The 17450-nt window shown below is 40.3% G+C and overlaps 2 protein-coding genes across 2 annotated transcripts; both read right to left on the reverse strand.

Annotated features, from left to right (window-relative positions):
• Nucleotides 1-235: 235 nt before the first annotated feature.
• Nucleotides 236-7018, reverse strand: diablob (diablo, IAP-binding mitochondrial protein b). Its single transcript, XM_077233010.1, has 6 exons — nt 6906-7018; nt 6427-6559; nt 3667-3792; nt 3461-3571; nt 3178-3274; nt 236-921 (listed from the first exon to the last, which is right to left on the reverse strand). The coding sequence occupies exons 1-6, from the start codon at nt 6944-6946 to the stop codon at nt 725-727; spliced, it is 705 nt and encodes a 234-aa protein (XP_077089125.1). The 5' UTR covers nt 6947-7018; the 3' UTR covers nt 236-724.
• Nucleotides 7019-10741: 3723 nt separating this feature from the next.
• On the reverse strand, nt 10742-11701 carry LOC143740692 (odorant receptor 131-2-like). The gene has a single exon (XM_077232692.1). It carries the CDS (start codon nt 11699-11701, stop codon nt 10742-10744), a length of 960 nt encoding a protein of 319 aa, XP_077088807.1.
• Nucleotides 11702-17450: the final 5749 nt, after the last annotated feature.

Raw genomic sequence — 17450 nt, forward strand, 5'->3', positions numbered from 1 at the left:
GTTAAATACAAGTGTTTGGATGGTGGACTGTGAAAAACATAATAGATTCATTACCGTTTTTGTTGAGAGTGGCAAGATAAAATTAAAGGCACAAACAAGACAAAGAAGTGAATATATTTTAGTGCTATTACAAATTTAGGTCTGGAAGGTCTATTTTAATAGAAGGTTAAAAAAGATAAAAGCCTATAAAAACATCACATAAGAAACATACAGACAGAAATTCACACAAAACAAATAATTGCCACTGTTTATTTTAAGAATTATTAAGAAATCACATGGATAGAATATGACTGTAATTGTAGATATTACCATTGTGCATGCAGTAAAAAGAGAGATTTTTTAATCAAATTTACAAAAAAGCTGTTTGTAAATCTAAAACTAGTTTCTATTTTAAATTCAATTAAACTGTAATTGCACTTATCAATTACTAACAAATGTGAAGCACCTGATCTGGAAAGTAGTCTTTATCTATCAAGTCCCATTTCTTACCCTCATAGTTTGTATTTAATACTTATATTAATTTATATAAATTCACTTAGTTGCATCACAGATTTGTAACACACTACTCAGCATTTGTCCTTAGCCACTTGTAAACACAAATAAATAACTTGCAGATGGGAGTATTAATCAAGTACAAATACAATTCTATGCTTCAATAATGGTAGAGGTCTTTGTATCAGAGTGTCCAAGATACTTTAAAGCTGTGCTTAAGGTCTTGATTTGACTAGTCCTCTCGTAGATATGCATCTGGGATGTCCTCACCCTCCATTCCGGGGCTGAGGTTTTGAAGCCTTTCACTGTTCTCAGCTTTAGAGTCTTTGAGTTGTCTCTCAGCCTCCAGCAACAGCTGCCGAAAATGTTCCGCCTGGGACTGTGCGACCTGCAGACTGCTCTGTGCTGTCACAGAAGCTTGGTCAGCCCCTGGAAAGAACAAACAGGATTAGGCTTTAACAACATGTGGCTAAAAGCGCAATCCAACAAATGACCACCAAGTGGCAGTAGGTGACAGATGTCAATGAGTCTTTACACTAAAGCTGGGCTCACACGGTACGATTTTGGTCACGATTTGGCTGTCTAGGACAAATTTTGCAAATTCTAAAAGATTCCTCTAAACCTAGGCTAAAATCTGAAGTCTCTGATCATTAGTTTGACATGTTAACTGACAGTCGTGTAAGAAGATTTGACTCATAGTCCTGCAGTGTGACTTCTCTTACAACGGCCATCAAACTGTCATCATTTTTCAAGACAAGCCATGACCAAAATGAACACTAGAGCTTTCTTTTTTGTAGCCACCACTTCAATCCCGTGTGTAACGCAGCTCACTGTGACCGAACGCGTCATTGATTGATTGATGTTAAACTCGAGACGAGTTTTCTTCTGTGCTTCCGTTTTTAAAATCCGTATTTTAAAAAGTCAATGTAAAATGCACAAGTGAAGGTAAAAATGGTATTAAAAGGATGACCAAATACAGCAAACATACACATTTTTATATAATATAATAATAAAAAATAATAATATAAAACAGCATATTAAAATAATTTCAGAAGGATCATGACTGGAGTAATGGCTGCTAAAAATTCAGCTGTCAGCACAGGAATATATGACATTATAAAATATATTAAAATAGTAAATATTTATTTGTCTCATGTAATTGTATTTTATAATTGCAATTGGTACCTTAAATAGCTATTTTTTTACTTGATTTAAATTTATTTTGGTGGTATAAATTAATGTATATATATATATATATATATATCAAATATAATATAATATCAAATATAAAATATATATTATATACAATACTACAACAACATAGTTGTATTTTTTTATTCATTTAAATATTACCCAAACATTCTGATGTTCATAAAAAATTGTTAACAAAAAAGGTTGTGTAAAGCAGTGTTAACTTAATAGCCTTAAAGGGACAGTTCACCCAAAAATGAAAATTCGGTCATTAAAGGTGCAGTGTGTGACTTTTAGCGACATCTAGCGGTTCGGTTGCGAGTTTACACTAAGAGCTCAGCCCACCGCTCACCCCTCCCTTTCGAAGAAGCTACCGTTGCGAAAACGGGACAAACACCGTCGTCTGAGACGGCAGAGAATAGCCAGAGTAAACCAAGTTTCTGTACCACAGTCCATTATAAACCACATCATGGATAAAGTTTACAAAGCCATAGTCAGGTGAGGATCAAGGGTCTTAATACGTAATATAATAATAGTAATTAGTTGATTGTCTCACGAACGTAACCAGCACATTTCTCCCCACATAGAAAACCCATAATACAGCGAGGGAGAAGAACCACATGAAACTATGCAACTATATATTTTTCTAACAGGGTAGTAAAAGTTTAGCTGGCTAATATGAGCTGTTACTGTGGCTGAGCTGGTTAAAGCGTTAAGCCTTGTTTATACTGGACGCGTCCGCATGAGCCCAAAGGTGCGTGCGGCAAAAATAACGTGATTGTAACAGCGCGCGCCTCCGCATCCCCTAGACACCATTTACCACACACAATAGGCTTTTTTTCTCTGATTTTGGAAACTCGATCGACTTAAAATGCTTCCAAGATCGACGGGTTGGAGATTCCTGTAACTGTTTTACGGTCAATGACAAGAGTACTAATCAGCTGTCTCACGAACGTAACCAGCACATTTATCCCCACATAGCAAAGCCATAACACAGCGAGGGAGAAGAATTAAGTTACATGAAACAATCCAACTACATATTTTACACCACTGACAAGGGAAAAGTCATTAATCACGGTGTTTATGGCCAGCTTCTAGCTTTCTGCGGCTTCTCTTTCAAGGTAGTGACGAAACGCGCTCTGTAACGCTGTTTGTTCGCTGTCGGCTACGGTAGAAACATGACGTCACAATATGTCGACCTTCATAGAAGGGGATTCCCGCGCCTATGTAGATATAAATGCCTCATTCTAAGGTAATAAAAACATTACGGTTTATTAAGTAAGTTCTTTATACACCACTGAACACATAGTTATGGATGTCATATTGCATTTCTGTTAATAGATACTCAAATTTTTTACACATTGCACCTTTAATTACTCACCCTCATGTCGTTCCAAATCTGGAATGACTTGAGGGTGAGTAAATCATGACAGAATTTTATTTTTTTGGGGTGAACTAACCCTTTAAACATTTACTCCAGAAAATGAGCACTACCTGCATTGAAAGCTGCCTCTGCTACCAGCTCTGAGAGATTGATGGCAGTCATCCAGCAGGATTCAAATCGTTTGTAATCCTTTCTCCTGTCAATTACCTAAGTAAATAAACAAAAACTTTGCAATCAATTTCATTAAAAATATGGTATATTAACAATTTATTTATACCATAATGTCAGAAAAAACAACTTCAATTTATTACTGTAAGGATAAATCTAATTTGAAAGCTTGTGACCATTAACTCATTAAATGTGAACATTACATGTGTTTTTACAAGTCATTACCTCCTGACGGTGGCCAAGGATGACCTGCCAGATGGCATTCTCCTCCGTAGGAGTAAGTTTGCTGATGGAAGCCACATAGCGCTTGTGTAATGTCACAAGACTGTTTATAGCCTAAACAAGACAAGTATGTTGGATGCTGTTTTTGCAAACATGTATTAATCATGAAAACAAAAGCATCAATCCACTGTTCAAATAGTTGTGATTACCTTAACATAACCTGTGAGGGAGTCGATCAGCGCTAAAGTAGTTTGTGAGAGGAAAGTATTAGCACTGTCAGTGACCAGAGATGATGCTCTCCTTACCAGATCTTCATTAGACAGACCTTCTGGTTTCTAAACAAGAGTGAGCAGAGTGAGAGGTTTTTCAGATACCAATTTAGTAAAAAATAACACTAAAGAAGTTTTAATGGCAGACTGTAATGTCATTATATGGTGAAGACTGAGCTTATAAATATTAATTAGATGTTTTGACATTACTAGGTCATCTTCCTAGCCATTCATTCATGCCATCTGATTAATATTCATGAGCCTTCACCTTGGTAGGCCACTATTAATAAATTTATGACCTGTGCAGATGTGCACGACTAAAGTTGTTTTTTGTAGATGTTTCATGCTGTTTTATCCAGATGAAATATCAAGCCAGCTTTACATTTGCTCTAATATTGTCAATTTTCATATTAAAGGCCCACTGAAGTGCCTTGGAACGCTCAGCTTTGAATGATACTTTATGTAATTTCCACTCATTGATTGGCTCCTCCCCCTTTCAAATAGCCAATAGCGTTTAGTTTACCTCACAGACTGCAAGTCGTACTTGACAGCACCAGTGTTGCCAAGTCAGCTTATTATAAGCGACTTTGGGCTTGTTTTTCTGTAAAGTCGCTTACAAATATTGGTAGTCGCGGTTTTTTGGGCTTGTTTCAGTTGCTTATTTGGGCTTGTTCCCAGCTCGTTGTCAAGCAGATATTTTCTATATGTTATTTAAACGTAGGAGTTTGTCTTGCCTGTTCCCTCTGACCCCCCGCATACACAGAGTTTTTTCCCACCCACATCCTGCTTCTAATTAGCTCTGATCCCGATAGCCAATCAGAGGCAGAGCAGAGCAATCTTTTTTTACTTGTTTTTTATATTTTTTCTTTTCTTTTTTGGTGTTTTGAGAGTTTTATGATTTATAATTAATATTTATGCAATAAATATGACCCATTTCCCCCCAGTTTTCCCCCCATTGAATATTATAGAAAATTATTTAAAAAAAATATATATTTATTTATTTTTGTTAAAGCTGTATTTCATTTTATAGTCAAGCCTAGACCTCATGAAAGCAATTTTTGAAATGAGATGGATGCCATCTGGTGGACAAACTGAGCATTTTAAAAATGCAAAACATATGTAATCTGAATTTATTAGTTTGGTAATGTATAAAAGTGTGTGTGTGTGTGTGTGTGTGTGTGTGTGTGTGTGTGTGTGTGTGTGTGTGTGTGTATGTGTCTGTTTTGCACTCTTGATGTTTTATAGATTCACCCCTTCACTGTTCTGTGCTTTTTTTCTGGATTGTGGTTGATTTGTAAATTGTACGCACAAAAAAACTCGGTATTTTCACATTTTTGCGAATTTATCATTCATTTCCTATGCGGGTCCATTTGGACCCGAAGGTCCTGAGTGTGACAATTTTTTTTACAACCGCTTAGATTATTCAAATCCTGTCCCCATTTTTTTGGGGTGTTCATATACGAAGTACCAAAAAAGTCACCAAATTTCAGACCATTCGGATAAAGCTATGATTTAAAAAAAAAATTTTTTAAATGGGTCGGGTCCATTTGGACCGAAGGACCCCAGAGGGTTAAATGAAAATACGTGCGAGTCGCGACCGTCGCGACTGATGGTGACTGGACTGTAGGAGATTTTTTATATATTAATTATATTTTAGATATTATAAATATAGATATTATAGTTTAATATCGTTTAACCCTTTAACTGTCACTCCCCCTTTTTTCGCATAGACATGAAAATCCCTATCCAAACTTAAATGGTTGTAATTCAAGAATGCTATGACCTCAAGACCATTGAATTCAAGACCTATGGTTGGTCTTGTTTTAAAGAAGACATTTGCCAGATTATTGTTGAAGTGAAGTATTATGAAATAATGAAAGTGAAACAGAAAAAAAGTTTTACAAGTTTGAGTTTATGAAAATGAACAATGTAAAAATATCATTATTTATATTTTATATTAAATATATATACATTACAAAATATATTTTACTCTAAAACTGCAAGAAAATGTAAGCCAAAAATCTGAAGAAGTTGTGTTCCAAATTTTAGGTTGACATCTCAAAAATTAGCTTTCAAGTTAGATTTTATTTGGCCGCAGTACCAACATTTTTCACTAGACGGACAGCAAGCTTCATTACTGAAGAAAAATAAACTGTACCGTGTCCACAGTTTACCAATCTGTCCACATGGATGTAAATTGACAATCTGTACCCACAGTTTAAAACTATCCGTCCACACGGATTGTAAAACCGTGCACAAAGTTTATTTATTTTTCTATTCCCGGAACCTAGGGGGCTCCGTAAAAAAAGCTATTTTACTGTCTATGAGAAAAAGTCGATTGTTTTGGGCTTGTTTTCACGGGCCCGGTTGCTTATTTGTCTCGCGACACTGGACAGCACCATGAAAGCGGATCCGAGCGCTGATGGATTGAGGTGTAAATACATTTTAGCCATTTCATTCTTAGCCAATGTACAGTTGGAAAACGGAATAAAACTCGAGAGTTTGAGCAACTAAACACACATCTCGACCCCAATTATGTTTCAATCGTTGTTTCTTATTGTGACATATTATCTGAGTGAAACAACTGTGAAGAAATGTCAGAAATTACGACATCTTCTGAACTCTGTACGTGTTTATTAAATATTAGCAGCCACAACAATCACACACTGAATGTTCCAGTCACATTGTGATGGTGCAGACCTGGATGAAGGGAACAGCACACAGAGCACCTGTGACACTCAGCGTCTTCCAGTTCTTCCTGATGAGTGTGGGCAGAAGAGCCAGTCTGGGGCTGCTGTGACAGGAGCTTCTGTTCATCAAGGAAACTGCACAGCTACACAAAACACAATGGCAAAGTTCATGTCAGGACGGTCAATTCAAGGACAACACTTCGTATACACGACGGTTAGAACACGTCAGGCTAAAATAAAACGGAAAGTAAGCCATTAAATAATAGATCTTAGAAAGTTAAAATAAGAAATATGTCCAGCAAGCTAACGTTACTAACGTTACACCAGCCAAAACATCTGATCGAATTTACACAGCATAGCGCTATGTTTATGTAACGGCAACTGCTGTTCCATTATTGATGATTGTACAGAAAACACAAATACACTAAGACTACGTTTCATGAAATTAAACGATCTTGAAGAATGAGACAGCTAAAAACAATATATAACCTCAGTCCAACAGCGAACAATTTCCTTCTGTACGCCGCCATTCGTGTTGAGATTGAAGGATGGCGATCTCCCTCTGTCGGTGTTGACAGAGAATTGCACCCTGAGATCCATGGCATTGCAAGCCTTGTGAATATTTAAGATGACTGTCCGAAACCTTAGCGAATGACGCACTTTATACACGTTTTAGATGACCGAATCCTTAGCAAATGACGCTCTTTATACACAAATTTTCTGCCAGCCTCGTTATTAAATGGTTTGTCAATTTTTAAACCTATTAGTTTACCATTTCTACATAACCATTATACAAGAACCAATATCTGATAGTGATTTAGCCCAGTGGTTCCCAAACTGTGGTCCGCGGACCGGTCCGTGAGGGTACTGCAGGTGGTCCGTGGAAAGGCAAAATAAAATACAAAATAATATTTTTTTACTTTCATTTTACCAGGAAATTCCCATAAAAAAAGTAAAAAGAATATGTAGGCCTATATTGATATAAAATTTAAATTAAATTGTCAAATTATTGTGTGATTGCTAAAATAGGCTAGTGGCCTATTTCGGATCGGTGGATAAGAACAGGTTCTCTGAAGAGAAAAGAGGCAGAGGCAAATATTTTGCCATTATATTAAATATTTGTCTGATTATAATTTCACCAACAGTAATTCTGGATTGCCTCCACCAAACAAGTAAATAGGAAATAAGCAAATCAGAACACTGGGCGCCAAAACAGCAGTATGCGCGCAAGCGTGAACCACTAGTGTTTCTTCTTGCTGTATCTTTTACTGGGGTCTCCAACACGTCGCTCGCGAGCTACCAGTAGCTCATGGCCTGATTGGAGGTAGCTCGTCAAGGGGCCGTTCACATATCGTGTCTTTTGCACTCTCAAGTTCGTTATTTCATGTAGGAGCACGGCAAGCGCGCTCATAATTGAAGCGACGCGCTCATTTTTTCAAGGTGCAGCGAGATGAAAACACCGCAACTTTTCATAATGCCACAAATGCACCGCAGTTCATGTGACAAGAACAAACCAATCAGCTTAATCCTTTCCGTAAACATTGAAAGCTCAGTCAACATGAACAATGTGCACAGTGCACGTGCACGGGTGTTTTTCTCTTCTCCGTAAATAAATCTTGTAGCAGAGCTACAGCAAGCGTTTTTCGATGGTGGAAATCTATTAGCTACTAAAACTTCTTTGTCGTTGTGGAGAGCGCGCATAGCGACGACAGACAGCATGGGAAATCGGACCGAATTTTACTATTAATAATAAAAGATTGCTAATGTGCATCAATGTAAATGTCAAGTAATTAATCTTTTTTTTGACTCATTCTTTTTATAAAAAATATTTAAAGGCTGAAATATGTGAGGTTTATCTTTTTATAAAACCTTTTTTGTGAAAAATTATTTAAAGGCTGAAATATGCTTGGTTTATCTTTTTATAAAACCTTTTCTGTCAAAACTTTATTTGAATTTCATTTTACTATATGTGCCTATAGGGGTGGCAGGGGTTGGCGGCAATGTAAGTATCTGGATATTTGCCGTGGTAAAGGGCTTCGATTACCTCTCTCTTTTTTAACCATACATGTTTGCATCCCTGAAATGAACCTGATTATGCCCTCGGGCGCTTGAGTAAATAAATAAATTAAATATGTGGCAGCCGTTGTGTGCAGTTAACTTTCTTTTAAAAAGCTGTTGTACTGATGTGATGACCAGTTACAGTTTTAGTGCTAGTAAGCCTATTTAGAGGTGCGGATTAATTCAGGTAGGACTGTGTGTAGGCATATTTTATTATGTGTATTATGAGGTGGTACGCGAAAATTCTTGATTACAAATAGTGGTCCACACACACAAAAAGTTTGAAAACCCCTGATCTAGCCTATATGCCTATTTTAGCCCATTTAGTTTCATTTTCTCTATCTCTTTGGCAGTCATAACCGTCACAACCAGTTCTGCAGTTCTGCAGTTCACACCTCTTTCACCATAGCTAAACAAAACGCCATGACATTTAGGCCTATATGAGCTTGATCCTGTTTTAGGCTACTGTAGAGCCTATGGCTTTTCTGGTTTGATCATTGTAACCTTATCAACCCTCTCATATGACCCGAATAACATTGACATGACAAAATGTTGTTTATCTTTTTTCTTTTTTATCCTGTTTCTATGTACAGTTTTAATTAGGCTTCAGATAATTAGGTCATTATTTTTAGGCCTATCTAATGAAATAAAGACCAAAGGGACAAAGGGAGTTATTTCAAGTGATTATATATATATATATATATATATATATATATATATATATATATAGGATATAAGTATATAATAATACATTTAAAGTTTTAGTTTTAGTTAATTTTGTTAAGTTTTTTAAGTTTTAGTTAAGTTTGATTCAACGCTGAAGGCAAACATATGTTTTCAAATGTGTTTTGTTCATGGAGTTATCAAATTGATTTCCAAAAGATAGGCCTTACATATGAGCGAGTCTTGTCCAGATGTCATTTCTATTGATGATGAGTGCTGAAGACTCAAGGTTCCTGAAAGACTAACCTCTCATTAAGAAAAGTGTTTGTGTTTGTGAAGGATTCAGGCCCTGAAGACTTTTAGTGAACCTTCAGTTGTCTCTGTTATTCTTTATGGAAACACCTATTCCCAAACAATCATATAAAGAAAAACATGTTTGTCAGTCTGAAAAGTCAATGTAAATAATTAATGCGATCACTAACTTTGAAGTGCAGGGGAGTTCCAGTGGGGGTGTTTGTCGTGATACTCGAGAGCTTTCAAGTCACGAAAGACGCACATCCTTCTCTAAAAACTCACAGAAGGGAAATATAATGATGTTGTTTGAATTTGGTGTAATCTTTTAAATGTCATCATGATTTATTTTGCAATACTAGATCTTACCTAACATTTGTGCCAATGTTATTCACATAAAAAAAAGGAACATAAAAAATCTGTTCAAAACTTTCGAAATTGAACAGCCTTCGTTGCACCGCAATGACACTCCGCCTTTAAATGCAGCCTGTGAAGGATGAGACCTTTGAATTAGGATGCAGCTATAGGTAATGGTTTACCTCTAATGCATAAATCCAAAATACATCACATTTATGGAATAAAATAGTTGTTCAGTTGCAACGTGGTTGGACACTGCTATTGAGTCTTGTTTAAATCCTTTGCTTTGCCTTTAATGGTAAATATTCCTACCTTGGCTTCTTTTGTCCATGTTTTGTTAATGTGATGTTTGACAAACAGGGTTTCTTAAGGGTCATTTTAGGAGTACTAACATGTTGAATATATTAGTCTCATCATGGGTGTCAAACATTAAATAAGATCTCCTGCAAAAACAATCTGTCAGTGATTTAGAATGGCAAATAACAAAAAGACAAAAAGAGAAAGATTTCGTTCCAGATAAACACTTTGTTTTGTTCCTCACGTTTTTCCCCCCTCATTTTAAAAACAAGTGAATCAGTGAATGAACAGGCAGTTCATTTAGATGTTATGTCCAAAACAGTACAAAATGACTAAAATCTAAATGACAACTGTTATAATATTCAGCACATAACCAGAAAGAGTGTAAAAACATAGTCCTTTACAAAAAAATAGCAATTACAAAACATTTTTGCCATACGGGCACATTTAACTATGGGAAAATAATGCAAAGATTGTCAAAAAGGTTATAACATGTCAAAATGCGATTTTAGTCTGATTCAACTTATATCTTTACAACAAATTACAAAACATTTTTTTCTCATATTATTTTCTCAATGTCCATGAACACATCCAATTTATTTAAATTGTAAAATTGTAAAATGGTACCATTTTAAGTGCAAATTTTTTAACCATTGCTTCTAAACGTTTTGCTCTATTATAACTGGTTTAACTTTAACTTTACCTTTACCGAATGTGAAGTAGTATTTAAATAAAGAGCTAAAGGCCTGGTCTCTCATGCCATATATAAGAGGACTTAGACATTTAGGGAAAATTATAAACACTATAAAGCAAAAATACATCACATTCATTGAAGTCATATAGTCAGTATAAACATAAATAGCTTCTTGGATAACTCCAACTAAAATGGATGATGCCCCAAGCCCCAGCTGTATTAGATGCAACAAAACAGTCTTGTTTGCTTTTTTGGCTGACATTTTATCACAGGAGGCTGTTTTGGCCACAACAGCTATAGAGGTATAAGAAAAGATAATAACAAAACATACTAACAAAAAAAATATACACATGAAAGCTATATCGAGTTTCTTATATATCTGCAGTCTGAAAAGAGTAGTTCTTGAGCAGAACAAATTCATTGCTATGTTTGTAGAATCAATGGCATAGAAAATAATCAACTCAGACAGGGACTTAATCAAACCCATGATCAAAACAACACCGAAAGCTATGTGAGTTCTTTCAAAATCTGTGATTTCTGCATGTCTGAGAGGGATGCAGATGGCCACATACCTCTCCAGTGACATCAAAGCCAGATTTAAGTTAGAGACATGATAGAGAACTGTTGCAGCCATGAGAAGTACAAGACAGACATTTTTCATAATTAAAATCCTACTGATAGCACACATAAACAACACTACACTCATAATGAGATTCAGTGTATCGACCCAAAGCATGTGACCAAAGAGAATATAACGGCATGTCTCCTGAAAAACAGTCTTTTTCCTCAAAGTGAAGAGCATGACCCCATTGACATAGAGGAAAATGACACATGGGGTCACAAGCAAAAACGCCTTCATTGGTGCATTTTGATCTGACACCAACAGAGTCTGAGTGAGGTTAGATGATTCATTAAAATTAGACATTTTCAAAAGTGTATAACCCCAGATGCCGTTATAGAATACTGAATAGAGTAACACTGCAATACTGCAACGATCCTTGTAACTGCAAACCTACAGTATACACTTCCCTCACATGGGTTGTTAAAGGCACAGAGGTCAGAGCATCACATTTTATGTACCATCAAACAGAATCCCAGTGGCTGGTTTGTGTGTGTGTCACAAAGCATGCCACAATAGCACACAATAATATAGAAGATTATAATAACTGCCTGACTATAAATAGCATAGCACAAGCAGTTGTGTTGTAATGGGCAAAAGGGCTGGGCATGGCTACTGTTTTTTTTTATGTAACCATATGATGGCTGTCATGAAGGATCCATTCAAACATACATTAAAATACTGAAGTAGCCTACAGATTAAGTAGAAATACAATGAATATGCAATATAGTGCATATATTTATCAAAATGCTCCTCTCTAATTAATTTTTTTCTAGCTGAATAAGTTAGTTTCCCTTCAGTTAGTCACTCTCGACATACATCAGAGATGATCTAACAGAATGGGGATCTTGCTTGAAAGACCAATCCACTTCGAGTGTAAACTAAACAAGCCAATCCACATTGGCATGCGATAATTTGCAACATCTGCTGTGCCCCGCAGGGTTGCTGTTTATTTAGCTGTGGGTCTCGGTGTTGCGTTTCCCAAAGAGTGAGTGATCACACTGGCTTGCACGCCCATGTTTTGTTGCCGCGGTCATCTCTCTGTGCGCTTAGGCACCAAAGAGAGCAACACTATAAAAGAGCTAAACACGGTCTGACCTTGCCTCTTTTTCAAGATGTCATTGAGAACGTGTGTTTCTGGATGCGGTCGATGTCTGACTCCGGCTGAAAGTCATGATCGCTGTATCACATGCTTGGGCTATAGGCACGCTGAGATAATGTTCATGGATGACTGATGTTCCCACGGCGGGGGCCCCTCATTCCTCTGTTACGCCCCAAACCGTGGAGCTTCCAAGAGAGAGCGCCGACCCTTCTCTGGGGGTGCCAGTCGTTTCTTTTGAGGCTCCACCGAATGATCTAATGTCGGTTGCTGCATCGGAGGGAGAGCTAATGTCCTCAGGGGATGAATGTGTTGCTGCGAGTGTCGGGCTCGAATGGAACCCTCCACCGTGTCCCGAACCTCGCGGCTGGACGATTGGTATCTCGGGGCAGCCCGTGCTGGTTCTCAGCACCCCACCCCAGTGCCTTTCTTTCCAGAAGTGCATTATGAGATTACTAGATCACCTTGTTCTGCCGGAAATTGGTCCTTTCCTCCCTCACTACCCTCAATGGCGGAGCAGCTAAGGGCTACGTGGAGCTCCCCCCAGTGGAGTGGACTGTGGTAATGCAGCTGTGTCCCAAGGCCTCTACCTCTTGGCGGGGTAATCCGCGTCTCCTCTCTCGGGCGTGTAAGGTCTCATCCTCTCTTGTGGATAAGGCTTATTCAGCCCGGCCTCTTTGGCGACGCTGTGGAAAACTTTGCCCAGCAGTTTTTCACAGCCCAGAAGCAGACAGAGGCTAGTACAAGGCAGGACGAGGAGTCACATAGCTTTCGGTGTTGTTTTGATCATGGGTTTGATTAAATCCCTGTCTGGGTTGGTTATTTTCTATTCCATTGATTTTACAAACATAGCAATGAATTTGTTCTGCTCAAGAACTACTCTTTTCAGACTGCAGATATATAAGAAACTCGATATAGCTTTCACATTTATATATTTTTTGTTAATATCTTTTGTTATTATCTTTTCTAATGCCTCTATAGCTGTTGTGGCCAGCAGGCGACCAGACACAAGAGGAGCACCCAGCCTGTCCAGGTCCCCACCAAAACAGGTAGTTAGCGCAAGGGCAAGCGGCCCTGAGATGGGCGACCCAGCGATGGAAGGAGTTGCTCTCTGGGAGATGGTGAGTGCACCACTCCCTCACCCGGAGGAGGGCCGGGTGGAGAATTATTTCAGTTCAGTTTGTTTCTGTTAACCCGCCACTGACTCTTCGGAGTTCAGCAGTACCCACATTTTCAATAAAAGAGCAATTTCCTTTATTTCTGGGTCACAAGAGGGATGGCAGTGAGCGTGCCTTGTCACTCTTGCCACACTTTCTTCCATACCTTGCCACTCCCATCCCCCTCTTTCATCACCAGCGGGCAGCAGTGTGCAACTTGAGGACGACATCACGACATCCCACGCACCCTCTGTCCCACCCTGGATCCAGGTAAGTGTTGCACAGTACACTCAGTCTCCACTTCGGGCCGCCCTAGTGCCTCCCGAGTCGAGTCCCTGTGTTCCACCTCGCTGCCCCACCCCGGGTACGTCCGGGGTCCCGTTGGTACCGCTTGCACGATGTCTGGGAGCCTGGCTAGCGCTCCCCAACCCCTCTCGACACTCCTCCAGCGCCTGGTGGACGGTGACGGCTCCTCTGGATACGGGCAGACGGCAGAAGTCTACCGTTTCCTGCTCCTCCCCATCATGGCAGAAGGCAGTAGGCTCCTGCCCTTGAAATCATTGGCCTTTCCTAGTAGGTATATGGTGTATGGTGTTCATATCATGTAGACTACACCACTGCTTTGGACTTACCCTCAACTGCATCATGATGCGCGGTAATCATGGTAATATACAGTTTCAGGATGGAGAGAGACAGCCTTCGCTCCAACCCATGCTGCAGGAAGGAAAGCACAGTTCCGATCGGGCATCTCCAGGGGTCTTCCCATTGGGAAAATCACCACTCATCGAATAGGTTCCACTTCAATGCATAGAGGCGCCTCATATAGGGGGGGGGGGGGGGGGCTCAAGCTGAAGTGATTCAAGCTACCACCGCTTGGGGTAGTCCACCTAGAACCTCTGCATCCCGTGAAAGGACAAGACATGGAGATTCCAGAGGTCTGGACACGGGTGCCCGTCTTTGAGAAGTAGATCCTTCCTCAGAGGAATGTGCCAGAGAGGGGCTGTCGCAAGGAGCATATACGGCCCAACTAGAAAGACCTGCTCCTTGTCCTCCCTGACTTTGTCTGTGCAAGAAGGCTCACTATAGGGGAGCGCATACATGCGAATCTGGGGTAAGGATCTACTCGGTCAGGGAGTAAGTCAACTGGCAATGTGACGTGTATGGAGAGGCAAACAGGTCTACCTGTGCATCTCCAAAGCACCTCCAAATCAACTGGACCTCCTGGGGATGGAGTTGCCACTCTCCCGGAAGGACAGGCTGTCGTGAGAGCTCTTCAGCTTCACGATTGTGCACGTCTGGGTTATGAATGGTACGAAGCGACCTCGGATGCTTCTAACGCCAAAGGAGGAGATGGTGGACAAGCTGCAACATTTATTTATTTATTATATTATTCTTAGTCTTCATATTTTTACTGAATGTTATTATTATTTATTTAGAAAAGGGACAGTGTACATTAATCAACATTCATGAATGTAAATGTACCCAAATTAGCCCGAAGGCCAGTTTTTATCAGTAGTCCCTTTGCCAGATGTTATTAGGCTGAACACTATAGAAAAGGGTAACATTACAACAATAAAAGAACTAGAACTTGTAAACAACTCTGTAAAATACAATTAAACATTATATAAAAAACGATATATACTGTATGTACACAATAAAAAAAAATAAAGATATTTAAAAAAAAGAAAAAGAAAAAAAGAAACATGCGGCGGGAGCGTAGACCCCCTTGATGGTTGATGTACTCAAACGGTCGCAGTACTGTCCGTACAGACCAGTACGTGCTTGCCATGTAGTGGTCCTTTGAGACGGCCCAGCTCAAGACATACTGCTAGCAACTCAAGACAGTTGATGTGCCAATGCAGTTGACCCATCCTAATACCCAAGACAACATGTCTGCTGTATGGTGAACGTTATTTCACCAAGTACCACATGTTCCTGGATCAACACATGGCGCCCCAGCCGGTGACAGAGGAACTGTGGAGACCACAGCATGCCTGGACTCTTATTCTAGAGAAACTCCTGCTCGTAGAAACGAAGGGCCCGACCACGGGCTGAAGGTAACAGTGCAGGGTAACGGAAACGTACTCGGTTACTAACGTAACCTCGGTTCTCTCTAGAGAGATAAATATCTTACACTATGGGGAAAACCTCTTTTCCACAAGATATTGAAGCCAAAAATTATCCTTAATTTTTAATCAATGTAAAACACTTTGCGACAGCATGCAGACATAGGCAAGTCAGCTTGCGTGCCTATTGGCTGACCTGTGGCAAAAGCAGCAGCCTATCGACAGAGGCCCTGCGAGACATGACACCCAATGGGGCACTTCGCGCCCATATACGTCACGTCCCGCCAGAATAGGCGTGGCCTTGGCCTATAAATACAGATCGATAGGCTGATACAAACTGGTTTTCATCGCTGAAGCGAACCAAGCTGTAGTATGCACGGCAAGATACGCAGTATTCGTTCCCTCTCTAGAGAGAACCGAGGTTACGATAGTAACCGAGTACGTTCTCTTACGAGAGTATCTCTCGTACTGCGTAATATCTTACGCTATGGGGAACACAATGCAACACGTCGTGCGTACTGGGATCCGACACTAAAGTCCCAAGGGCAGTAGCCCGAGGCCCATATAGTGCATAATCACCATAGACTCACAGAGAGTCGGGGAAGAGAGGCTACAAGCATCATTCCCCATGAAATAGCATCCTACAGAGCTAGTTATGTTAACAGTGTTCCACACAGAGAGGGTGAACTTGTTCAGCCTGAACTGGGTAACAGTACGGGTTATTCAGCACCCATGGAGCTGTTCTCTCGATCAATGTGCATAAGCAATGACTCAGTATTCTGCGCCGGCGCAGCGGGACAGATAATACTGAATTCTAGACCGACAGCAGCTTAGTCTGTAAGGCGGGAACCCTCTAGGTTATAAAACCTTATAAATCTAGACGGCGAGGCCCAGCCTGCCACCATACAGATATCTTGCAAGGAGATCCCGCTAGACCACACCAATGACGAGGCCATACCTCTTGTGGAGTGCGCTCTGACACCCAAAGGACACTGCTTGCCCTTAAAAGTGTAAGCCAGCACTATGGCATCAACTATCCATCTGGATAGGCTCTGTTTTAATGCGGCCAGTCCCTTGGAGCGTCCGCCAAACAAAACGAAGAGCTGCTCTGTCTGTCTGAAGACCGACGAGCGGGACACATAAGCTCTCAGTGCCCTGACAGGGCAGAGGAGACTCGCATCCTCCTCCTCATCACTAGCCGGGAGGGCGCACAGGGATATAACCTGGGCCCTGAACGGTGTGTTGAGAGATTTGGGCACGTACCCGTGCCTTGGTTTGAGTATGACTTTCGAGTCATTAGGCCCAAACTCCATGCATGACGCACTTACTGAAAGCGCTTGCAAGTCCCCTACACGCTTCACTGAAGCGAGAGCCATAAGGAATACCGTTTTGAGAGACAGATGTTTCATGTCTGACAAATGGATTGGCTCGAATGGGGCACCTTTCATGGCTTCCAAAACCGTAGAAAGGTCCCAGACAGGGACTGAGGGGGGTGTGGGAGGATTCAGCCTCCGAGCTCCCCTGAGGAATCGCACGACCAGGTCGTTTTTCCCCAGTGACTGGCCAGACGTCGGTTTTGCAAACGCCGCTATGGCCGCTACGTACACTTTGAGCGTGGATGGGGTCCTGCCCTTATCCAGCAGCTCCTGAAGGAAGGAGAGCACTTCCGTAACCCCGCAGTCTGCGGGTGAAAAGCCCTGAGCTTGACACCAGGCAGAGAATACTGACCACTT

This window comes from Siphateles boraxobius, unplaced genomic scaffold (assembly GCF_051911475.1).
Source record: "Siphateles boraxobius isolate OS27281-9 unplaced genomic scaffold, OSU_SipBor_1 18, whole genome shotgun sequence".
NCBI lineage: Eukaryota > Metazoa > Chordata > Actinopteri > Cypriniformes > Leuciscidae > Siphateles > Siphateles boraxobius.

Excerpts from the sequence above, each read along its gene's own strand:
- diablob (XM_077233010.1), bottom strand. The coding sequence starts at position 6,946 with ATGGCGGCGTACAGAAGGAAATTGTTCGCTGTTGGACTGAG. Across the intron at positions 6,560-6,905 it reads TTGTTCGCTGTTGGACTGAG|CTGTGCAGTTTCCTTGATGA; the intron begins GTTATATATTGT and ends TGTTTTGTGTAG. Across the intron at positions 3,275-3,460 it reads TCCTTGGCCACCGTCAGGAG|GTAATTGACAGGAGAAAGGA; the intron begins GTAATGACTTGT and ends TTATTTACTTAG.
- LOC143740692 (XM_077232692.1), bottom strand. The coding sequence starts at position 11,701 with ATGTCTAATTTTAATGAATCATCTAACCTCACTCAGACTCTGTTGGTG.